We start from the raw sequence: 24,637 nt of genomic DNA on the forward strand, positions 1-24,637 counted from the left end.
GAGGGACAGATAATAACCAAGTTGACAAATGAAGAACAATTCTGGTTATTAATATTCTGAAGACTATGAAATAGAGAACTGTGACTGTGACTGGAACGGCTACCAAAAATTGAGTGGTGGGGAAAGACTTCTCTTTTAGGAGATATTTGAGCTACGACCTGAATTTTGAGAAGCCAGTTAGGCAGAGATTTGAGGAAAGAATGGTCCAGAAAACAGAAAGTGTGACAACGGGACCTGAGGAAGAAATGAGCTGATAGCCGGTCTCCAACATGCCCCCCGGTCATCTTTGCCTCTTGGCTTTCACAGACTTGAGTAGTACCCTCTCACACAGAATAGGGTTGACCTGTGCAACCATTAGAGTATTGTGGGCATGAAAGTGTGTGATGTTTGAGGCTAGGACATAAAAAGGGTTGCAGCCTCCGCCTGGCTCCCTTGGGTCACGCCCTCTGGGTGAAGCCAGCGGCCACGTCCTGAGGACACATAAGCAGCTCTATGGAGGGAGATGGAGGTTTCCTACCAACAACGAGCACCAACTTGCCAGGCATGTGAGCTGTCTTGGAAGCAAGTCAAGCCTTCAGATACCTGAAGTTCCAGCCAACAACTTGACTGCAACCAGAAGAATGACCCTGAGCGGGAATACCCAGCTAAGCCATGGCCAGATTCTTGGCCCGTAGGAAGTATATGAGACGATAAATCTTATTGTTTTGATCCACTTAGTTATACAGCAACCTAATCCATTAGCTTGAGATGCTGAAGGCACCCAGAAGGTCCGTGTGGCTGGAATATAGTAGCTGAGGGGAAGCGTGGTACAAGGTGAGGTCAGTGACACAGACACAAGGCCACATCACCTTAGCTCCTCCTGTGGTTAGGATATTGTATTTTCATCTAAGTGTGATGGTAAACCCCAGGCATGAAATGATCTATCTTTTCAGAAGAAATATTCTGACACGAGAAAAGGGTATTTACTATCTCACAAAAATGAAAATTTCAGGATCAGGTATAGCTGGATCCAGGTACTCAAACAATATCATCAAAATCTGCCTCTGACCATCTCCAGCCTCTGCTTTTCTCTATGTTGGCTTTATCCTCAGACGGGCGCTCTCCACGTAGCTGGGAAGATGCCCTTGAGTGTCTCCAGACTAACTTTGACTATAAAGTTGGCAAAAGCAGGGAAGAGGGTGCAACTTTCTCTTCTTTCCTGCTGAAAAGAACTGGGATTGGGCCTGCTTGGGTCACGTGACCATTTGGGCTGTTGATTGTGGTGATGGCCCTCCTAGAACATGAGGACCAAATGATTGACAGCCCTGCCGGAAGCCCAGGGAGTAGGGGAGGGTCAGGAAAGGATGCAAATCAGGCAAAAAAAATTAGCCATTGCCCACTATGGACAAATAGAAACGGGACAGTCACCTTGTACAGTATTTATATAATTGAATGAATGATGGAGAACCTTTAGGGTTTAATCACCATTGACCTATGAGCGTGTAAGCAAACGCCTAGGCTGATGTGGGTGGTGAGTGTCAAAGTAGGAAGAGACCCCGTGGAAATCCGAGTTAATGTACTCATTATGACTGACTCTAGTTAGTACAATCGAGTAGCTGCCTGCCTCTTGTAGGGGCTACTAGGACTAGGGCCGGGCTGTGGACTTGCCAAGTAACCGTCAGACACACCTTCTACTGAGTCAAGCTTCACGCCACCTCTTCCTTTCATTCCAGGGACTGCTTGTGGCCTTGCAGTATTGCTTTTCCAATGGAGAGGTACGTTTTCCACGCTGCCATCCCAGCTCCCTGCGAGGCTGGGGCCGGCATCCTACTGCCCCTGGAGAGCTCGGTTTACATGACGGTGCCATGGGGGGGTGTGCAGTGACCAGCACGTCCTGGGACAAATGGGTACCACAGGCATCCAGTCGAGAGAGCAGCAGGCATCTCAGACCGATGGGGAAAGGTATTGGGATGAGTTTTCCAGAGTTTTCCAGAGCCCAACCGTGGCCCCGCTGGAGCCGCCCTGGGAGTATCAAAGTGTCATACAGTTACCAGCTGTAACTCTGGAGTCCAAAAATCTGCATTCAGGCCATGACTCACCCACGTAGGAGATCTGCATTAGTCAGGTCACCGTGGCTCTTTGAGCCTCAGTTTCCTCGTCCGTAAAATGGGAATAACAGTGGTCTCTACCCTGCAGTGATACCCCAGGGATGCATGGTAAAGGTCCTATGCATGGTAACAACGATTATTTTTATTGTTAATATTATTGCAGAGCCCCCCACCAACTCTCTGCTCCCCCAGAAAGAGGCTTGAAAGGGGGAGGGGAAGAGGCCAGAGCAGTTTTCTCCAGACTTGAGGAGTTGGTGGAATCTCTGGCTCCCTGTCATCTTCCCCTCCCCCCACCCCAGGTTTAAATATGGATTTCTGTCTCCTTCCGCTAGAATGTAAGCCTCTTGACATCAAAACCTCTTCCGTCTGGCTCACTGCTGCCTTTTCTGTATCTTCAAGCAGGGACCCATGATCCACCAGGCAGGTTTCAAATGTCACCTCGACACAGTCCTTTTCTGAACACCCTAGCTCAGATTTTAGTCTCCTCACCCCACTGTCCTGCTTAAAGGCCTCGCGGTGTCACTGTCATCTGCTCTGCTTCTCTTTGTTCGTTTCCCCTAGTGAGAAGGTAGGTTTCCCAAGGGTGGTCCGGAGTAGCCACTCAATACACATTTGCTGAGTGGACACTGGACTCAGTGACTCCCAGGCAGTAACCCCGCCCTCTTCTCACCTGGCAGGTGAAGGCCGAGCTGCGGAAGCAGTGGGCCCGCTTTTTGCTAGCCCACCACTCGGGCTGCAGAGCCTGGGTCCTGGGGAAGAACTTCCGATTCCTAGAGAAATGTCCCAAGAAGCTCTCGGAGGGGACTAGCTCCAGCAAGCTGCAGAAGGCGCGGCCCTCGCCCCACGGTGGGCAGCTCCTGCACTCGACTGAGGAGGGCCTGCGGGTGGCGGGCGCCCTGCCCCGCCAAGGCCACGCAGCCTGGCCCCGGGGCAGCAGCGTGTCGGAGAGCAGCGAGGGGGACTTCACCCTGGTCCACACCGTGGAGGAGATTCTCGAGGAGAGCGAGATCTAGGCAGGAGCCCACCTCTCTGGCTCCGCTCCCCGGAGACTCCTGAGATGGGCGAGGGAGGAGGCGGCCAAGCTGTACGTTGCTGACCTTGCGGGTGCAAAGTCAGCCCACTTCCCGCGCACCCCGCCCACTCCGACGTGACGTCGCCCCGCCTACTTTGGACGTCTCTTCCCGGCTTGCCCTGCTCTGTGCGACAGAGGCTGCGTGCCCTGTCATCCTCATCACCCCCGCAGGTGTGTTTCCCAGAGCGCCACCAGCCTTCCGGGCTGGGCCCACATTCGAGTGAATGGAGCCCTAGGATACAGAGAGATGTCTGCTTTGAAATAGAGGCCAGCCGCTATCCTTCCTTTACTCTTCATGGTACAAGGTGTCTATCTGAAGTCGGGTTCAGTGTGTCCAAGGACCACCTGCGAAGTGTTTTAAATGCAGTCTGACTCATGGCAGAGATTCTAAGAGGGTGCATCTGGGACGATGGCCGGCGATGGGAATTGTGTAACAAGCATCCCAGGTAATTCTGATGCGACCCCACATTTTGAAAACCTGGGGCAGGATGGGCAGCAGCCAGAAGTCCCCCTGAGCTGGCCGCTGGCGGGAGAGACCGCCGGAGTCCTGCATTCAGCAGTTCAGCTGTGACACGCCTGCCCTCCTCTGACAGGGTGGACCGCACTCTGGCCCCCAGAGCCCTCTCCTTCCCTTCTCTCTTCTTCCTCTCTTGTCAAGTCTTCCCTCCCTCTCTCCATCTCAGTTCTCATCCGTGGGCAGCAGCAGTTCTGTTTGATCTGTAACGAGCCCATCCTTCCTCGGAGGGTTGGCCCCAGCACCCAGGGCCCCTCTGAAAGTTGCTGTTGGTCATTTTCTCACTTTTCTGGTTCCACCTGCCTGTCTGAGCTTGGCTTCTTCAAGCCTTACTTGCCTACCGTTCTCTGCCATTTTTGGTTTGCCGCTGATACCTGGATGGCCGTACCTTCTGCTCTGGGAGGTTTGCCCACTGTTCTCCCGGCCCTGAGTCCCCCACTGATAAGAGTCCCACTCCTCGTATGGAATTGGATGTGAGAGCTGGAGGGGACCCAGCTGAAACGAGAGGACTGTGGCTACGCCGAGGAGGCACCGAGGGGGCCGGGGCTGTGGACCCGGTCTGCAGGTGGGGAGTCAGTTGTGCCCAGACCCTGAGTGGAGGGTGCTTCTGGAGGCTGAGGAGGGCCCAGGCGATTAGGGTCAGGCTCAGTGACTGCAGCTGTAAGGCAAGAGGCTGAGGAAGGTCAAGGGAGGAACGTTCTATGGAAACAGGGTGTCAGTTCTCAGGAGCGTCACTTTTACAGCGTGTAAAATGTATGTGTACGTGGGTGGTCGGGGTATTATGCTGTGGGACCAAGTCCTGCCTTATATTAGGGGGAGGCGCGATATGATACTTATCAAGTAGGGGTGCCAGATTTTGCAATTAAAAATACACAATTCGGATATAAGTATACGTATAGCTGATTCACTTTGTTATACAGCAGAAACTAACACAACAATGTAAAGCAATTATACTCCAATAAAGATGTTAAAAAAATCCACAATTCTCAGTTAAATTTGAATTTTGGATAAATGAATATTATTATTGTCTAAGTATATCCCACGGGATATACTTTACGTGAAATCCAAATCCACTGCACATCCTGTGTTTCACCTGGCAACTCCATTGTCAAGGACACTTTGCAGCAGGACGGAGACCAGGGTGAGGCAAGCAGACCTCAGTTCAGGTGCAAAATTTAAGAGAGTACTAAAAACCCACAGTCGTCAAGATAAGTAATATTTTAATGCAATATTAAAAAAAGTCAAATCTGTAAGCTACAGCCCACGGGCCATTTATAAAAATGACATTTCATTGGAACCAAGGCTGGGATGAGGGTGAAGTAAGTGAGGCCATGAGATGCAAATAAAGGGTCTGGTCCTGACTATATACAATTTTGATATTTTGCTCATCATGGACGTTTTAACATTAATTTTCATTTTTAAACAATTGCATGAAAATATTATTTATCTTGACCACTGAGCTTTTTGTCGCTTACCTTCAATTTCGCACCTGAGGCCGGTGCCCATCTTCCCCTCCCCCCAGTCCTGGCTCTGCTGTGCAACAGGGGAAACTGAAGCAATGACATTAGGCAAGTACGTAACAAAGCAAAGGTTTGTTTTTTGGTGTCCAGATTGTCCACAATTCAATCATTAAAATATATGTCCTACTTTTTCCTTTCTGCAAAAATCTCTGCCGTTTCTCATCAACCCATTAGCACCTAGAAAGCAGGGCCGTGTCGTATTCCCAGCTAGTATCCAGCAGAGCCAGTTCAGAGCAGGTTCAGAACACATTCATCAAAGGAGACGAGACAGAAGCGTCTTGGGAGCATCAGATGCTGTCGAGGGTCAGTTACCCAGGACCCGGCCACTAGTAGAAGGAACTTTTTTTCAAGCACTTGTAAGTATGCCCTCCCCGCTCACTCCACACATGAGGTGGCACACACACACACCACACACACACACTGCTGCTTGCTCTTGTTCTGCTAATGATTAACATAAGTTTATTTAATTTGATTAATTTAATTTAATTTAATTTTTATTTAATTTTATTTAATTTAATTTGTTGATTCTTTTACATTGGTTTCACACTGGAGCTGAAGGTCTCTGCCCCTGGAGAATCTGGTGCACTGTTCCTGGCCAGAAGTGGGAAAAAGAGCTGCCGTATTAAGCCTGGGAACCTGGGTGGTCTATTGTCTCAGGGACCGAGAAGAGTGGGCAGAGAGGTCGGAGAGAGAAGCAGAGGTCAGAGGTCAAAAGGGTGGAAGGCAAGTGTCTGCCTTCTTCTAGACCACTCCCTAGATCATTCACTTTGCTGTTGCCTTAAAGATCCAGCCTCGTGGGTCTCAATCCTGGCTTTGCAATCACCTGGAACACTTTCTAGAAACATCGATGGCTGGTGAGACCAGAAAGCACACCAGCAGCCCAGCACACAGCTTGGACACGTCAGAAGCACTGTAGCCTTGGCTGTGGTGGAAATGTGACCAGTGGCAGCAATGGTACCTGGCACTGAGGGACCTATTGATGAATCTGTCTGGGGTGCCTCCTGGGGATGCTAAGAAATGCCCAAGGGCCACTGCACAAGAGGCTGGGACCCTGTGAGAGCAGTTTGGGTTATTGTTCTTGACGAGCTTGTTTCTGCCCTTGAGTTTCCATGTACATGAGGAAGCAGAAGTTCAGAGATGTGAAGTGACCTCCACAAAGTCTCTATAGTGGACATCTATTTTTACAACCCACCCCTCTTATACTAACAGCACCAAAATTTTCCTTTTGGAAATCACACATCTCCCACTCTCAGTCCTTGAAGTTTGAGTCATTCCAACTCTATCCTCAGCCCCAAGGATGGGCATGAAAATCTGCTTGGCCAGTCTGAGCATGACATCCTCCTGGCACCAGATATTGGGTCAGGGATGGACATAGAACCAATCAGAGCCAGTGAGAGACAGTCCTGGGACTCTTGACAAAAAAAAGCATTTTTTCTTTCTTGCTGAAATTGGAACCACAAAGAAGTAAGCCTGGATCTGCTGGTAGCCGTCTTGGGGGAAAAGCCTGCCTGGCAATGGAGACTCCACAGCAGCGAGCAGAACCAGGAGATGGAGGAAGAGCCCTGAGACCTTGCTGGAGCCCCTGGATTAAGCCTGACCTTAAAGTTGGTGCTACTCCTGGAATTTCAGTTATATGAGTCAATAATATTTGTGCCACAGCAACTGGTGTTGGGTCTTCCGTTCCTTGCATCTGGAAGAGTCTTGATGACATAGCTCATTACCACCCCTACCTCCTTCTCTTCTCTTCAGTCAAGTCGGACTTTACACTGCCTCTAAGTTCTCTTAGCGTCTTCCCCACAGGGTGCCCTAGAGCTGTACAGGATCCCAGCCCAAGTGGCCCTGCCACCCCAAGCTAACAGAAGATGTGCTAATTAGGTTATGACCCTTGGGTCCTCCATTGGCCAACAGAAGGTCCAGTGGCCCCTTTATGTCTCTTGTTGAACCACAAACCAACAAGGTTATTATGCAGTGTCTATCCTTTTAGACTCAAGTGACAAGGATACCTTGACCTCAGAGAGAAGTGAAAAGCTCCCAACTTCACACCCCAATCAACCAGATTGAGTCGTGGAGGGCAGTGTGTGTGGAAAGAGCACTGGAGTGAGGCATTGAGCCCTTTGGTTCTGTCCCTAGACCACCCTGGGTCTTTCGTCTCCCTCCCACATGGCTCCTGGGTGGCCCGCTGTGTCTGATACTGGAGGGGTATCTTGGGCAGGTTATTACTGTCCTCCCCCAAGAACCACTGGACCAGATGCTGTGTAGCCCCCTCTCACTTCCAGCTCCGATGCTGTGCAATCCCAGAATTCTCTGTCCTGTCATGTCCAGGTGAAAACTATTGAGGCAGCCTGGTGTAATCAAAGGGACTCCTGTTTGAGTACCAAATCCTACTCTTACTTCGTGGCCTTGGTGTCCTCATCTACACTATGGGGATAATAACACCTCCATCAGTGAAATAATGCCGAGCCTCTAGCAGGATGCCAGGCCCATAGGAAACGCTCCATCCGTAAGTGTTACAATGACTCTCCAGTTCGCCCTCCACAAAGAGCGGCACTTTCTGGCGGCGGTGATTGTGCCATTGCTGTTGCTAAAGCTGGGGTGATCCCCCCACACCAGCAGATGGAGACGCCCCAGCCTCAGAGCGTTGCACACAGGTTGCTCAAGTGTCCAGGACATCTGCATGTCCTGCATTTTTCTAACCTCATCTTGGAACTTAGGCCTGGAGAATAAATGAACTTTCAAAACTGAACACAATGCTCTCGAGAACCCGCCAGTGGAGCTCTGAGGTGTTCCAGGCCCTAGAGCTCTGATAAGGCAGTGTGGGCCAGTGGGCAGTGCTGGCCTGGCATCTGCTCATTAGCTGACCCTGGGCGACCTGCTTGCTGTCTCTGCGTCTCCTTTTCCTTGTCCCTAAAAATAGGGGCCTCAGGGCCATCTCTCTTCACCTTGCAGCGTATCAAAACTGAACTTGTCATTATCTCCTGAAACCAGCACCTCTCCCTGGTGTTTCCCATCTCGGTGGATGACATCACCACTCACCCGGCACCCAAGCCACAAACCTGGCTGCCATCCTTGCTCCTCCCTCCTCCCCTGTACCAGTCAGGTGGATTCTACCTCCTAAATATCTCCCGAGCAGGTCCCATTCTCTTCATCCCACTGCTGTTCCCCTGGCCCAGGCCACCTGGGCGACTGTAAGAGTGTGATCTCCAGGCCTCGGGCTTGCCCCTCTGATTTATTTCTACCCTGCCAGAGGGTCCTCTTACAAACAGAAATCCCTCCTACTTGAAACCTCACACGGTACCCACCACCCTCACCTCCCCTGGGCTGCAGGGAAGGCCTTGCATGCGCTGGCCCCTGTCTGCTTTGGAGGCTTACCTCACAATCCGCTCTCCCTCTCTCTGCTCTCTGGCTACACTGGCCTTCTCAGGGCCCTAGAAGTCGAAACGCTCATTGCTGCCTCAGGGTCTCTGAGACACACTGCTTCCCCACCACCACCCTTCCCCCACGGCAGTCCACTGGGCCTTAATTGACATGCCTCTTCATGAGGAACACCTTCCCCATCTCTGGGCAAGTCGGCCCCTCCCATTGTCTTCCCACAGTGCTTTGCGTGTCTCCATGGTAACCTCACCACCTCAACCGACTCCTTAAAGGTCTGTGGTCTCCTCTGCGCCCTGAGTTGCACGAGAACAGGGCTGTGCTGTCTCTCCTTCGGCACCACAGTCCCCGCACCCTGGCCTACGGCTGCGACACATCCTTGTCTTTGAGACTGAGCCGACAGAAGTCATTTCTTCTTCCAGTTCGAGAATGACCAGTCAGCTATGTTCCCGGCTCCTCTTGCATTTATTGGAACCTGCTTACCCAACAATCCACAAAGGAGCTTACACGGTACGGGGTGGGGATATTTAGGCCTCCTGTGACCTAATCCTGGGATTACTGCGGAAGCCTGGGCTGGCGGGCAGGGGGAGGGGAGGCAGGCAGGTATAGTGGTTGGGACTTGGTGAATTGCTAAAGACGCTTCAGTTTGGCAGGAAGCCGTGCTGCGGGGTTAATGTGCTGCGGGTTGGAGGCTCTCCCGCCCCCCGGGGGCGCGTGTGCACGTGCGTGTTTACGTTGGGGCGTGGGGGACGGGGAGGAGACCTGAGCAGTTGACGTCAGGGTTTCTTTTCCTTAAGTTTCTCCTTCACTTTTTGCGGCTCAAATTGGATCAGTCGTAGAATTTCCACATTGGCTAGGGTTCCCTCGATGAACTCTTTCTCTGTAAGTTTATCTGTGCACAGGGGGGAAGAAATTACTACAGTCAGGATAGGCTGCGATAAAGCTGACGTCGGCCAGCATACCCAGTACGGATGGATCTATTATGAAAATACTGAGTCTCAGTGCCCCGGAGGGTAACCCCACCCCTGACTCCACCCTAGGACCCCTGGACCTCCCCAGGAACCAGCAACAAGAGGGTTAAGTTCAGGCACTGCCGGGCCTCGAGGAAGTGTGCTGTGTCTCTTCTGACTGGCTGGTGATCCTTTCCTAGGCGTCTGTGCATCCGTGATCTACCTTCCCATTTAGGACAAGAGAGATCCTTGTCCCCAGCTATTGAATTCAGTTCTATCCAGTGAAATGCACTCACTAAGCCCTTCCTCTGTGCCAGAGTCACTGTGTTTGGGGCTGAGGTCATTGCAGGGGGCAGAGGGCAGGGTGTGGCGTGGAAAGGAGTGAGATAATGCCCCCTGGCCCAGGAAACTGTGTGTCTGATGGGGAGACAGTCGCCTGTAGAAATGACCCTAGAACGAGGCAGCTGTTCCTTCCTGCTCATGGCTATGCTCATAGTCCTGCACGTAGTAGGTGCTCAATAAAGCTTGGCTGAGCTATTTGGGTTTCGCCATTGGCTTATGTTCCAGGCCTTTTCGGCAACCTTAATCCTTCCTGGATTAGGATCCAGCCTGGTTCCCTGTGCAGGTCAGGATGGTGACATTTGGGTTTTAAAGTCCCAGCCGCCGACTTCCCTGGTGGTGTAGTGGTTAAGAATCTGCCTGCCAATGCAGGGGACGTGGGTTCGAGCCCCGGTCCGGGAAGATCCCACATGCCGCGGAGCAACTAAGCCCGTGCGCCACAACTATTGAGTCTGTGCCCGGGAGCCACAACTACTGAAGCCAGCGCACCTAGAGCCCGTGCTCTGCAACAAAGAGAAGCCACTGCCATGAGAACCCCGGGCACCGCAATGAATAGTAGCCCCTGCTCGCGGCAACTAGAGAAAGCCCGCGCGCACCAACAAAGAACCAATGCAGCCAAAAATAAATAAATAAATTTATAAAAAAAAAAAAAAAAAGAAGCAGCAGCAGTCCCAGCTGCTCTATCAGCCTCACACATAGCTTGAAACTCCTCCCAGGAGTGAGGCGTTGTCTCCAGATGGGCCATGTGAAAACACAAATCACGTGGTAGCAGTACTGTTTCAGCCTCCCTGTGAGTTTCACCTGGGTCAGTTTGCAGTTTAGCCCGTAGCAGAACAAGGAACTCAGCACATGGCAGACCCAGAAGGGGGTCATGAAGCAGGTGAAAGAGCCAGTGGGGTAAGGTGCCACCAGTCTGCATCCCAGAGAAGGTGCGCTCAAAGGGGAGGTGACATCTGAGTGAGGCAAGGGAGGGGCCTACCCTCCAGAATTTAAGGAGGCTCTCACTTTTAGGGTCCTGCGAGCACAGGGCTGGCACCTGAGAATGGTGCCTCCTTAAATTTTGTGCCAGGGCACCTCCCTTGCCTCGCCCTAGTTCTGGCCCTAACGTCAAAGATCTGGTTGCTAATCTGCCTTCTTCCCAGACCGCAGATTAGCAGGGTCCTTATTGAACAGCCTGCTCAGGCCTGTGCCCGGGAACCTTGGTAAGAGACTGCCCCAGAGATCACAAAAGCGGCCAATACCGGTTCCTCAGATGTGCTTGGACCACGCAGTGTTTCATCAGTTGAGGCACTTCGGATTTTAAACATCTCGATTGCTGGCCTCTCTTTTGAACGAATCAGATGGTGGGGCCCCAGTGGTGCTGTATTCCAGCGTGGCAACAATTGACCAGAGGCCGTAAGACCAGACAGGCCCTCACGCCCCACACTGTTCGCCAGTCCCTATCTATCACTTAGTAGGGCCTCTGTCCACTTCTCTCTCGTTCATCATCACGGCCCCTGTGGTCATTCAAGCTTGCAGCCCCCATCTGACACCAGCCCCTCTCCTGTGTCTTTCCCGAGTTGGACGTGGGCCTCATGCACCAGCAGCCCTCACTGCCCAGTTGTGGAATCCATCTCCGCTTACAATGCAAGGCCGTACTCCCCACAGGCTGCTCCCAGCCAGACCGAACAGGGCAGGGAGCCAAGACAGGCCAGCTCCTGGAAGAAGGGGGCTTGAGGACACCCCCTCAGCTTTGCCAAGACTGTCCTAGCCCAGCACTGCAGTCTAAGACTTTTCTTACCCAACCTGCTTTCCTTGCCTCTGCGCATAAACGTTTCATCTGCTTTGCAGTCTGATGGCTTATCCCTGCCTCTTCCAGACCCCTCCCCATTTTCCCTCATACGCCTTCCCCCCATCAATCTCTTGAAATCTCATCGAACTCTAATCCCATCTGGCCATGCTTCTCAAGGGACCCAAACTAACTTCCTAAAGGAAAAACCATGTAAATTGGGATCCCACTTACTTGGGACTCCATGCTTTCAGATTATTCTGAAGTGAGGTTTACCCTGTCCCAACCGTGCAGAAGGCATTTTTGTAAACAAGTAAACCAAAGTGTCTAAAAACAACAGGCACTCCATTGGAAAAGAAAGTGGTTTGCTTTGCAAAGCCTCTAAACTTGCCGTTTGCATGTTTGCATACAAACTGCTAATGGGCTGTTGCCTTGACGTTTTACTATTCCTTCAAGGTGGGTTAACTCTGTCATAACAAAAGATGTTTTTTTCTTCCAAAGCACACCATCATTTAGAGCCTTCCCCCTCCCCCCAGAGATCTCAGGCAGGGATGGAGTTTTATGAGTGGTGGGATCTGGTGCCATTTCCCATCAGCTCCAGAGGGGTCCCACAACTGCCCACTGACCATTCTGCGCCAGTCCCCACAGAAGCCCTTCCGACAGCCCCGCAGCAGGAGGAGGGGTCCTCGGTCCTGCGTGGGCACTGGACTCGGAAGGGTCAATCTTGTTGGGATCTCTAGGACACAGCCCATGACTGTGAAATCAAAGGCTAGGAAGGAGAAGTAATTCACCATCATCCTTCTTGCCAAAGAACCCCCAGATCTTCTCAGCTCGCTTCTCCGGGGTGTTCTCATCTTCCGGAAGACACTTCACATCCTCAGGATTGATCATCTTGAAAATAGCCTACACGAAATCAAGAGGGAGAACCCGTGAGAGGGAGTAATTCTGGGGGAACCCATGTCGCTTACCAGGATGCACCACAGCAGAGGTTAAAATGCAGATGCTCAGGCCCCAGCCCGCCCTACTGAATCCAAGTTCCTGGGGGTGGGGAAGGGGCATCTGTACTTCTGAGATCCTCATAAGGGACAGGGAATGTGGGGGAGGGGTGAAGACGGCTTTCCCTTCTTATTTTGTCCCTTTCTGCACTGTTTGAATTTCCTGCCCCTGTAGACATATGACTTTCATCTTATTAAGAAAATGAAAATAAGAATCAAAAACTTCCTGATGATAATCCCATAGCAGCCCCGAGGCTGCAGTTTGGGAACTGGTACCTTTAACCCCACTCCCCAGAAGTTTTAGAATATCTAACGGCCTCTTCTGGGTCCAGGTGGTACCTTGGTTGTAAGGGCTAATATTTGTCAGGTGATTAACGTGTGCCACTTTTCTAGGCGCTTTTTACCTGTAGACTCATGACAAGTTTATGAGGTGGGGGTTATTGGCCCCGTTTCACAGAGGAAGAAACTGAGTCAACTAACTTGTTAGAAGTCACCCAGCCAGAAGCAGAAGAGTGGAGATTCTAACCCAGGCACGTTTGGTTCCAGAACCTCTGTACTTGCATCGCGTGCCATTCTGGAATGTCTTGGAGAGCGTTCGAGGCGCTGGGGAAGGTCTCGGGAAGCCCCTCAGTTACCCGCCTGCTCAGGGAGGGATCCAGAGAGAGATTTAGCCTAAAGCTCAAGGATCTGTCTCACCTCCCTCTAGTCTCATTAATAAAGGAGTTGGATGGACAATATCCAGCAAAGAAGGAGGTGCCTCCCGACCTGTGATCAGGGAAAGGGACAAGGTGGTCTCGATGTGCCCTTTCAGCTCCAGGTTACTAGGATTCCACCAGGCCTTGGGGACATCGGGGAGCCGGCCAGGCAGGGGTAGTAACGCCTGTGAAATTAACCTGGGGGGAAGGTCAGCAGCTTCAGAAGCCCCCTTCCAGCTCCCTGCGCCGTAACAAGAGAAGCGAGGAAACCAAACCCGGCAGCTGGGGCAGCAGCCTTGCTCACAGCGCTCAGAGCTCAGAGGTTCCCGGCGCTGAAGTGCAGTGGCTCCCTTAACTCCTCCGTCTGTCCTGAGCCAGGGAACCACGTGCAGGCTGGACGGCTAAAGGCTGGGAGTGGCTGTCTGCCGGCCAACCCCGCTTCTAGCGTCGAGGACGGACTGTCAGGGCCTTGGTGAATGGACCGAGAACGAACAGTTGCGTCCTCACCCTGGGCGCTGGGAGATTGTATGGTTTTCTCGAGGCCATGCAGTTTGGTGGTGAAGTAGTTGGGACCAGAATCCTTAACTTCTGACTCCCAGGCCAGTGACCTTGAACCTGGTGAATAGTAGGGGCTCGGCATCATCTTTTTTTTTTTTTTTTTTTTTTTTTGCGGTACGCGGGCCTCTCACTGTTGTGGCCTCTCCCGTGGCGGAGCACAGGCTCCGGACGTGCAGGCTCAGCGGCCATGGCTCATGGGCCCAGCCGCTCCGCGGCATGTGGGATCTTCCCGGACCAGGGCACGAACCCGTGTCCCCCGCATCGGCAGGCGGACTCTCAACCACTGCGCCACCAGGGAAGCCCTCGGCATCATCTTGCATAGCCTCAGCTGTGGATGCCCCCCTCCTTTTCTCCTCCCCCAACTCCTCCTTTCCCTGAAGGAGCACCAACTTGTAGGCCTCTGCTGGGCCTGGCATCCTTTAGTGGTTCTGAGGGAGTGGTCCCCATCCCAGGCCACCTGCCAATCCAGGGGAGCTTGCTCTACAGGCCGCGCCCAGAGGCCAGCGAGGTTCCCACACACACCTGCCCCTAATGGGAGGCCAAGCAGAGTCCACTTACCGCAAGCTGCATGCTTAGCTATTTTATTTATGGTTTCTCCTAATAAGGGTGGAAGAACTGTGCAAATGAAAGCAGGATTGCAAATGCATCCAAAATTATATAAAATAGGAAAAACATTCTCTCTCTTAACAGGAATGGAATTAGAGAAATAAAGCTAGTGGCATGGGGTAGTGGGGCCAAAAAAAAGATCCTGTAAAACGATACTAAATGAAGGGAAATAGAAATGATATAATAGGAAAAAACAGAAGCGTCTTCATTGTCCAAAAATATAGGGATGGTTAAATAATTTTACGGCATGTCCATAAGATGGAATTCTAAGCAGCTATTAAAAACAGTTTGATATTGAAAACATTCATAATAAAATAGTGGCTGAAAAAAGTATACTAAAAACCGTATGTGAATATGTCATAGTTCTAAAATTATTTTTAAATCTACAGATAGAGGACTGGAAAGGTATATGCCCATATGTTGACAGAAGTCTTCTCTGGATAATGAAATTAAAGGCGATTTTTATTTTCTTTTGTGTAGGTTTCTAAGTTGCATGAATTCCTTATATATTAAATGAAACTCTTTTTCAGACATCTAAAAATCTTATCGGATATACTTATCCTGGGCCAATGTGTTTGAAACATGTGTCTTTAAAATGACTTGTGAGGGACTTCCTTGGCGGTCCAGTGGTTAGGACTCCGTGCTTCCACTGCCATGGCCCTGGGTTCAATCCCTGGTTGGGGAACTAAGATCCCACAAGCCCTGTGGCTATATATATATATATATATATATATATATATATATATATATATATATAAATATATATATTTATATATTTATATATATATATAATGACTTGTGAAAGAATCTGAGTACGTCCTGTGGAAGGTTTTGAAGGACATTTTAATGAAGAAAGGAAGGAAGGTGGGAGGGAAAGAGGGAAACAATAAAGGTAAATAGTAGGAAATACCCAGATTCTTCTTCTTTAGGAGGCAAATGAAGCTGTGGGAACGCGCCCAGCCCTCTATTAATACTGGTCTATTGGAGACCCCTCCTGGCCACGCTGTCAGAGCCACTGACTCCCAAAGCCCGGGTCCCCACTCCCCCCTCCGGCCCCGCCCCCAGCCGGGCCCCCTGTGCGGAAGCAGTAGCAGGGGGTCCTGATCCCGGGTGAGCCCCGTGCAGCCCAGCCGGGAGCTGAGCCGGGAGCGCAGAGGCTGCCACTGACCGTGACGATCTCCAGCACTTCGTTCTTGCTGATGCTGCCGTTGCCATCTACATCGTAGAGGGAGAAGGCCCACTCCAGCTTCTGGTTGGTCTTGCACATGCTGGTCATGTGCAGGGCGATGACATACTCCTTGAAGTCCAAGGTGCCATCGCTGTTGGCATCGAAGCTGCGGAACACGTGCTGGGCGTAGGCCTTGGGGTCGGCGTCAGGGAAGAACTTGGAGTAGATGGTCTGGAACTCCTGCTGGGTGATGCGGCCACTGGGACACTCCTTCAGGAAGGACTGGTACCAGGTACTCAGCTCTTCCTCTGTGAACCTGGTGTTCAGCTGCAGCTCCTCCAGGATCTCCTTGGACAGGGCTCCGCTTTTGCTGTTCCCCATGGGTGAGCAGGTGTGGGCCCAGCCGGTCTGTTGCCGCTGGGTGGGTGGGTGTGTGGGAGGAATGGGGTCTCCGGGCTGCCTGACTGGGTGCTGCTGGAGGCGGTTGCTCCCTGAGATGCTGGTGGATTAGGAGGATTTGTGGCTGGTTCACCCCTGAACTTGGAGGGAGGAGGGGCCCGGAGCTTGAGTGGGGAGACGAGCTCCCGGAAGCCCCCTGAGATTAAAATAAAGAGCTGACAGGAGGAGGTCAATCCCTCTTGGCCTTCTGGGAGGATAGGACAGGTGATCCGAATCTTCAGAGCCGCAGCCTTGAGCCGAGGCCTTTCCCACTGCCCCTCACCCATCCCTGCGCCAACGTACCCCACCAGCTCTAGCTCTCTAAGAGCAACGATGTTCCCTGCCTGCCTTCTGCCCTAAATCTGAGGGTCTCAGCGACAGGGATGGCCCTGTAATGCAGGGGTCAGGAGCCAGGCTCTGGAAGCAGCCCAGGTTCAAATCTCAGCTTTGCAATTTACTAGCTGTGTGACCCCAGGTGCGTTTCTTAACGTCTCTCTGCCTAGAATTCTCTTCCCCTAATCTTTCACCTCCTTCACGGCTTTCCTTAAATGTCGCCTTCTCAGCCAGGCCTATAGTGACCATTCTGTCAACAAGAGCACCCCAAACGTCAGGCTGTTTATCCTGCTTGACTGCTCTTCCTTGATCGCACGTGCACCTTCTGACTTACTGTTTACATATTCTGCCTGGGATCGCACCAGAATGAAAGCGCCATGAAGGCGGGGATTCTATCTGTTTTGTTGCCCGCTGCATCTCCATCGACAGAAGGGTATCTGGCGGGTTTGGGCCCTCAGTGACTATTCTTTGAGTGAACAGGCATGATAATAGCGTCTCTCCCACTGTTATTGTGAGGCTGAAATGAGTTAATACATGCGATGCATTTAGAATAGAGCCTGGCACGTAGTTAAGAGCTGAACGCATGTTAGTTTTTGCCATTATTCTTCTATGACAGGGATCAAAAACTAAACTGCTTACAGGGGCCAGCAAGTGGAGTGTGTGAGTGAAGCCGGGGGTCAGGGAGGCAGTAGGCGTGGTGAGGCCCACGCCTGCATGGCAGGGGCTGCCAGTGTTTGACTCCATTTGAATGTGGTCAGATGGGATTATGGCCTGGTGTTACTAGATTTTTTGGTAAGCCAAAAGAAATCCAGAAATCAGATTTTCAGGTTTGAAAACTGCAATTTGGAAATTTGGAAAAATTGGAAATTTGCAATTTCCAAACTGTAAGAGTGATTTCCAAATTTTCAAAAATTTTCAAAAACATAGGGTGGGACAAATATAACTTATCTGTGGCTCCGTTTCAGCAGCAGGTCATCAGTTTGCAACCAAGCCTGGTGCCAGGAGCTGGCAGACAACATGCTTGTTGAGTGAGTGACTGGACAAGCAGGGGACAGGGAGCTCCACCAGGGGAGGCTTCCGCCGCTGCGGTCAGCTCGGTCAGCAGGACAGGCCACAGGGAAGAGCCCTCGTGAGTAGGTCTGCACCTGAAATCTCATCACCCAGAGGAGAGGTCAGTGGCGCCCTGGCTTGGCTGGGCGTAACGCCTGGAACCCCAGAATCGCCGTCTTGGACGGGAGAGATGTCTCTTCTTTGTCCAGGGGTGGTAACTACAAAGAACAAAGCCCACAGTGTCTAGGCGGGTGAGTCGGGGTTTTTATCCTATTTCGTAACAGGCTAATGGCAGGGGAAAGCAGGTCCCCGCTGCTGGGAGAAAGCCCCCTGCCAGCCTCCCCTGGTGCTGCTCAGAAAGGACCCGGAAGTTCAGGCACAGATGTGCTGACCTCTCCCTCCTGCCCACCCCACCCACTGTGGGTCCAGAGTGTTTCTCAGGAGGCCTTCATGTTAGGGGGTGGGGTGCGTATGTGTGTGTCATTATTTTTTCCCATCAGTTTGTGACAGCATATCATTTCTTGAAAGGAGCCCTTTCTCTCTGTCTAGACTTTCACTATCTTGCAGCATTTGTTCTCCAGAGCAGTTGGAAACAGGACAGTCACTGCACTCAAAAACAAACAAACAAACAAAAGCCAGGCCATGAAAGTGAGGCCAGAGGCCTTCACCCTGGCCTCTGAACCTGGCATGGGAGGTGATTAGAAGTGCCTCCTGGGTATCTACACCGAGACTGCAGGTGAGGCGAGGCCGATGTCACAGGAAGAAACCAAGCTCCAAAAGGATGTCACCTGCCTGTGTCACACAGTTGCCAAATGGCGAAGCCAGGAGGAAAGCCCAGGGCGGCCTCCCCACTGAGGGCTCTTTTCAAGACATTACAGCCGCCTCCCTTCTCAAGGAGGCCTGAGCAGAGGGGTCAAGAAGCCGCATTTCTGAAGGTGAGGACCTGGGTTGCCATGACGACGGAAGAGGCGGGTAAGGAGGCAGGGCCCCGGCTTAACACAGAAGGCAGCCAGAGCTCCCCCAGTCCCTCTGCCCTTCCCAAGGGCAAGGAGGAAGGAGCAGGTACTGTCCACATTCTTCAGGTTGCTGTGCCCAGGAGGGGCCCAACCGTGGGAGGGGACCACAGGCAGCTGTGTTGATGCTGCCGAGAGAGGGGTCATGACCTGGAGGTTTGTTTGAAAACCTGAATAAACATCTTCTATCAGAGGGAGAGTTTATGCTCCTTAGCCAAACAAGTTGTTGGGGATGATGTATTGTGAACGGATTTGTTAAGTCTGAGCCGGGGCCATAAACTCTCCCCGAACCCCTAAGACCACTGGGGAGAAGGCCTCGTCTCCGGCCAGTGACTCTGTGTCTCCCCCTCCCGGCCTGGCCTTCACTGAAAGACACAGGCTCTTCCCAGAGGCTGGCCCTGTCCCACCCCAAGCTGGGAGTCCCCCAGCTCCCATCCCGTTCCTCTACCTTCCCCTGCGTGAGCTGAACGGCAAGCGGACCCTTCGACCCCGGCCAGGAAGCAGAGAGGTAAGGGGCTTTGGAGAGGGCGGGTGGGAGGCCGAGAATGGGAAGGAACGCCCCTCCCAAGGGCGTCCCCATTGCGGTAAATAGCCATCCATCCTTCGGGTTGCTTGGACCGACATCCTCGGCGTCATCACCAGCGCCTCTGTTTCCGTCACCCCCCCCCCCCCTTCAATCTGGCTTGAAATCGTGCTGGCTCCACTTTCAAGGCACGGCCAGGACCTGAGCATTCTCCCCACCTCCACGTGGCCACCCTGCAGGCACCATCCCCTCTGCCCGAGTTATGGCTGCCCTGGTCCCCTGACCCCCTAGCGAGCCCCACAGCTAGGAAATTAGGCTGCACGCGCTACCCGGCTTGGAGCACCCCACACCCCCAGAGTAAAAGTCCTAGGCCTTGCAAGGCCTTCCAAGCTCTGCAGAGTCTGCCCGCCCCGCCCTCCAGCCACACTGGCCTCAAACCATTAGGTGCCTCCGGCCCTTAAAGGGGCTACCTCCTCTGCGTGGAACATGCTTCCCCCAGCTACCTGCCAGGCTTCCTCCCAGGGAGGGACTTCAAAGTCCCAGGTCTCCTCGACTTTGGTCAAATGTCACCTTCTCAGTGAGGCCACCCCAATCACCCTATTTCATGTTGCAACTCACCCCCCCTCACCCCTGAAACTACCCATCCCCGCCCCCTGCCCTTTCTCCATAACACCTAACATCTTCACACACACCGTATCATTTCATTACTCTGTCTCTTTCAGCTAGAAAATAAGTTCCATGAGGTCAGGGTTCTTGATCTGTTTTTCATCACTGATGTGTTCCCAGTACTGAGAGCAGTGTCTGACATACAGTGGTGTTCAATAATTATTGGATGGATGGATGGATGGATAAGAAAAGAAATAACAGCCAGGAGCCTCTTCCGTTCACAGGTACAGAAGTCTCCAGGGGAGGGGACTGGGGCCAGGGGTGTGGGTCTGACAGTGTGATACCCATCGGGGGGGTGGGGTGGGGTCAATGCCCAGGTGCCCTTTGTCCCTCTGCTAAGTCATCGGGGGTAAAATTATCACCAAGCCTGGGAGTATGGGAGGAACGCTGAGCCCATGTGTACAAAGGCGAGTGTGGCAGCCCTCCAGGGAAGAGGGTTGCCCAGTGGGACGACTCAGTGTCTCTGGATAGTTTATTTTACATGGGATGAATCTAAGCATCTCAAGTGTACACACAGCGCCGAAGGAAAAAAAAAGAGAACATTTAACTTCCTGAAAATGCTTTATAATAATGCAGAACAATTATATATAGCAAACGCCTTCAAAATTTAAACCCTTTAAACATTTAACTTTTCAGCATTAATACACACAAATGCTATTACGGGGCTGGGGGTGGGGTGGGGACAGGGTGGGAAGGGTGGATTACAGCCTCCATAGGGATCAGAGTTTCAAGAGTGTTACTTATAAATTATAGTACGTCAATTTTATTTACTGATCTAGGCAGCCAGGGAATGGGAGGATATACAGTGTGGAGTAAACACATTCATTCTGGGAGGAGGAATGCCGGAGGAGACACCGCTGTTTAACGTTAAAAATGTATAAAGTATTTAGCAAAAGTTACAGAAAACAGAGCAAACAAGCAAGTTTGTTAGAAAAATTCCACTTTCATGGGGTTTGCTGATGTGCTCGTTTGTGAAAGGGCTGCCCACCCCCTTCATCTCCTTCCTAAGGGCAGAGATGCAAATTTGGGGCCCCTGTCACCAAGGATGGCTCGTGTCCCTTTGAATGACTGTCCCTGGGTCCACATGGCTGCCTGGAGGCCACAGTCCCGAGAGCCAGTCTGCTGCCGCGTGTGGCGCCGGATGAGGAGCAACTCCACTCGGTAACACACGGGTCCCGGGAGGGGATGTGACTTAACTTCAGGTTATGGGACAAATGAGACAGCAGAGCAGGGCCAGTCCGGTGCTCTTGCCCTGGTACCATATGCTTTCCTTCCTCATCCCCATGTCACACTGTCCCCAGGAGAGCACGCATGTGCCTGAGCCCCTGCATCCCGCCGCTGCAATCCCATTAGGAATTTCCTTCAGACACAAAGGGTCAATTCCCCTGAACAGCGCAAAGAGATCCAAGTTCATCACAACCCCTCTTCCCTCAGAGGCACCTCCCAACAAAGGCACCCAACAGCCACGCCCCAGCATCTAGAGGGTTAGGGGAAATGGAACATTGGCTTTTGTCACTTGTCTTGGTCTCACCCAAACCAGGAAAGGGGAGTTGGGTCCCTCACTTTCAGGAAAGGCCCGACAGGAATGACTTTGATGGTGTGAAAGTCTTTCGTGGTCCCTGGCAGCGTGGGGCCCTGTGACTTGGGTTCCATGGCCCATACCTTCACCTGGCCTGGACCCAAGAATGTCTTCTATTTGCTGGGAGAGGTGCTGGTTGCCTTCCGGGGCTCAACTTTCACTGAGCAGGGCACGACCAGGATGTGCCTGGAGGAGTTCTTACCTTGGGGGTCAGGCCCAGAGCTGACCAGGGTCAGCTGGGCGTGGCCCTCTCTCTGCCACCATCCAGTACGGTGAGGGCACAGGCCAGGTGAGCAAAGTTCCGGCAGCGACAAGCACCTGAAGGGAGGGGGCCGTGTCTTCATGCCTGTTTATGCTCCTTGGAAGTGACTTTCAGGACATGGTGTCAAAACTTGGTGGATGAAAATTAACGGCTTCTGCTTTCTTTAGGGGTCCAAGGAGGAACTACCTCATTCTCAACAGCTCACGAAACTCGTAAGTTTTTGTGTCTGAACAGAGAAGCGCCTGGGTATCCCGCTCATGAGGGTGTTAGGTGACATCACGCACAGCCGTGCTGACGGGACACAGATTGGGCATGACGTGGGCACAGGGTACAAAACTGGAGGTGCCAAGGGGAGGAGACAGAACGCAGCAGCTGGAGGAGGCCTGGGAGACCGTCTAGAACGAACACCTTCAGTCTGCCGATGAAGGAACAGAGATCCAGGAGAGGGTGGTGATGGGCTCCCTGTCTTCTCATCCACGCTCCCTCCACCCACCTTCCACACCCTCTAACCCTCACCAAATGGCAGGGACTGGGCGAGTTGAAGGGAGGGTCCCCAGAAGCAAGCAGAACTACCAGCTGAGATGCCAGCGGAAATGGAGGGCAGTGGAGACCCTGCCCGCCCCCTCCCCCCGACCCCAGCAGCTTTCTGCATTGTCAAAAACCTAGAACGATCCGAAAATGCAGGCGTGAGCCCCAAGAACCGCTCGTGGGCGCCGCTGGCTGAAAGCAGCCGTGCAAGCGAGCTTAAGACCCCAGGCCAGGAACTTCGGGGGCAGACAACTCATTTTAAAAGCAAGGATGCACCCATGCAACGGACCGCTACTCGGAGATATAAGGGGACAAGCTCCTGACATCCAGCCACAAGGTGACGCAGAGGCAACGGGCCGAGTGACGGAGGCCAGACTCTAAGGCTACTGCAGTGTGGCTCCACTTCTACGACATTCTAGAAAAGGCGAATCTGCAGGGTCAGGAAATCCATCAGTGGTCACCAGGTGCTGGGGGTGGGAGGAGTGGATGGACATCAAAGGAGCCTGAGGGGATGTTCTGGAGTGATGGAAATACCACGTTGATTTCGGTGCTGGTTACAAGGCTGTGTACCTTTGTCAAAATTCACTGAACTGTAGACTTCAAAAGGGTGAATTATACTGTATGTCAATGAACCCCCGATACCAAACGTCAAAGATCTCAATAAACTTGTAAAAAGAAAAGGCAGGGGGACTTGTAGGGGCGGGGAGGTTTATGGAAATAAGACAGTATGCCGGCTAAGGAAGCCGGCCGCTGGTCTGCGCCCCACTTAACATTTGTCCGAGGCTTTCCCTACCTACATCGTCAGCAGCAGGTCTGCAGAATCCTGTTTAAACTCTCCTTGTCAAGGCCCCTCACAGCTGGAAGTAAAATCACTTAAAACAAGCTGAGGTCTTTGACGTCCTTTGAATTTCATGGCTCGAACTGCCAAGAAGGGGGCTTTGGCTCCACCAGGATTTCTCTGCACCCATCCCCTAATCTCGTAATGGATTGGTTTTCACAAAGGGAACAGAAACAAACCCCTGGTTCCTGAGTTTGCTTCGATCATTAATCAGCCCCAGGGAAAGGAGGCCCAAGGCGGTTCCACGGGCAGAACCTCGGGGCAGCCGTCCCTGTGGCTCAGCTGGCCAGGGCTTTGCAATACTGATCAAAAGCAAGAGAAAAAAGAAATGGAGAGGAACAAGTAGCTTTTCCTGGAGGTTTTCGTGGCAACTCACTTTTGTTTTAGAGACTGTTTTGTAAAAAATCAGGGCTATCACAGACAAAACGAAGTGCACCCGTGTCTCCCAGGTAGAAGAGGCTCACCTGTCCTCAGAAATGGAACAATGGATGTGCTCAAGGATGGCCTGGGGCCACTCATCCTGAATCAAGCCAGGCAGACCCTCCTATAACCTACGCGCCAAAGCCCAAACCCAAACCCAAACCACCGCCGGGGCCGAGGGTCCCTCCGAAGCGCGCTTTTAGGTATTCCAGACTCTTCATCCTAACTCTGATTTCACCCACATGCGGAACCCTGTTAACATAGGGATTCCAGCCCTGCTTGTAATTCGCTGTTCATTTCACGGCTCTCACTGGCCGTCCTCCGGCTTCATTCTTCCTCTTTGTAAAGTGAGAAGAATTATTTAAAACAAATCTCTGAACTTTGAGTTGGATATGAGCCATGGAGGGTCTGGCGGACCAGGTGATTATACTCTTGTTGCTGCCTGGTTTCTCTGTCCCTGGGTAAATGCCGCATGGCAGTAGTTTGTATTATGATTACAGGCTCCCAGTGGGTTAAATGTGGAAGGGGTGCAAGCTTCTCATTCCCCAGAAAGGTCTGAAAACATCCCCCTTCCACATGGAGAATAGAGGGGGGCCGGGGGCGGAGTGCCTGTCTGGTACGCAGCTACATTTCTAGTACCGGCACAATGCCTGGCTTGCCCCAAGTGTCTGCCGATTAAATGAATGAATGAGTGAATGAGGGAACGAATGAAAGAAGAGCTATCAGCACAACAGACAGTGTCTCTGCAAACCTAAATTCTGCAGAGAGTACCTGTATGTGAATGCCAAAGTTACTGACCTGCAAGGCCCCTGGAGAAAAGACAAGTCTATACCAAACAAGAGACTGTGGGCTTCCCGGATGACAGGGCCATACCTTGTCCCTAGATCTTAGCACATTGCCCAGGCTCAGCTAAATGCCTGATGAATGAATAAAGGAGGGAAGAAAAAAGAAAAAAGATGTGGAAGGGCTAACGAAACCGAGGGAAAAGGATGAGGGGGAAAGAATGACTTCAGAAAATAGACTGGCCCACAAGGGGCCAACTTGGGCTACCCTGAGAGAGGCAAGAGAGCCCCAGGGAAGCACAGAAGACTCCGGAATCCCCAGATGGGGATGAGAAAACAAAATCAACGAGCGATATCACACTCGAAGTATCTGCGTCAATCACAAGGCTGTTGGCTTTGAATGTCGGGAAATCGCCCGCAAATTAGTTTACTAAGCCACAAAGCAATTACTACTAGCACCGATCTTTGACAGAGAAACCAAAGAAATGATATCCCCAAACTGGCAGCTGATGTCATGGCCCAACTTCAGACCAGGAGCGGTTCTCCATGCCAGACACACATCCG

At 52.0% G+C, this 24,637-nt stretch overlaps 2 protein-coding genes and 1 long non-coding RNA gene across 8 annotated transcripts in view; 2 read left to right on the forward strand and 1 right to left on the reverse strand.

Moving 5' to 3' along the window:
* GLP2R (glucagon like peptide 2 receptor) overlaps positions 1-5,643 on the forward strand; it is a 50,997-nt gene extending 45,354 nt beyond the window's left edge. Inside the window, exons 12-13 of the mRNA XM_027131058.1 lie at positions 1,713-1,754; positions 2,765-5,643. Of these exons, the coding sequence (XP_026986859.1) occupies positions 1,713-1,754; positions 2,765-3,100 (378 nt within the window). The 3' untranslated portion in view covers positions 3,101-5,643. The remainder of the gene's footprint in view (positions 1-1,712; positions 1,755-2,764) is intronic.
* A 3,177-nt stretch (positions 5,644-8,820) lies between these two features.
* On the forward strand, positions 8,821-20,323 carry LOC113633076 (uncharacterized). Of its 6 annotated transcripts, none has more exons than XR_003438047.1 (3): positions 8,821-9,072; positions 17,378-18,983; positions 19,721-20,323. It is a non-coding gene; the product is annotated as an uncharacterized LOC113633076 (long non-coding RNA). The 6 variants fall into 6 exon arrangements; XR_003438045.1 differs by having other exon boundaries at positions 17,381-18,983; XR_003438046.1 differs by lacking the exon at positions 8,821-9,072 and adding an exon at positions 15,913-16,024.
* On the reverse strand, positions 9,071-16,072 carry RCVRN (recoverin). Its single transcript, XM_027131062.1, has 3 exons — positions 15,642-16,072; positions 12,411-12,522; positions 9,071-9,454 (listed from the first exon to the last, which is right to left on the reverse strand). Exons 1-3 carry the CDS (start codon positions 16,020-16,022, stop codon positions 9,339-9,341), a joined length of 609 nt encoding a protein of 202 aa, XP_026986863.1. The 5' UTR covers positions 16,023-16,072; the 3' UTR covers positions 9,071-9,338.
* Positions 20,324-24,637: the final 4,314 nt, after the last annotated feature.

This window comes from Aethalodelphis obliquidens, unplaced genomic scaffold (genome assembly GCF_003676395.1).
Source record: "Aethalodelphis obliquidens isolate GAN/ISIS:26980383/991018 unplaced genomic scaffold, ASM367639v1 scaffold38, whole genome shotgun sequence".
Lineage (NCBI taxonomy): Eukaryota > Metazoa > Chordata > Mammalia > Artiodactyla > Delphinidae > Aethalodelphis > Aethalodelphis obliquidens.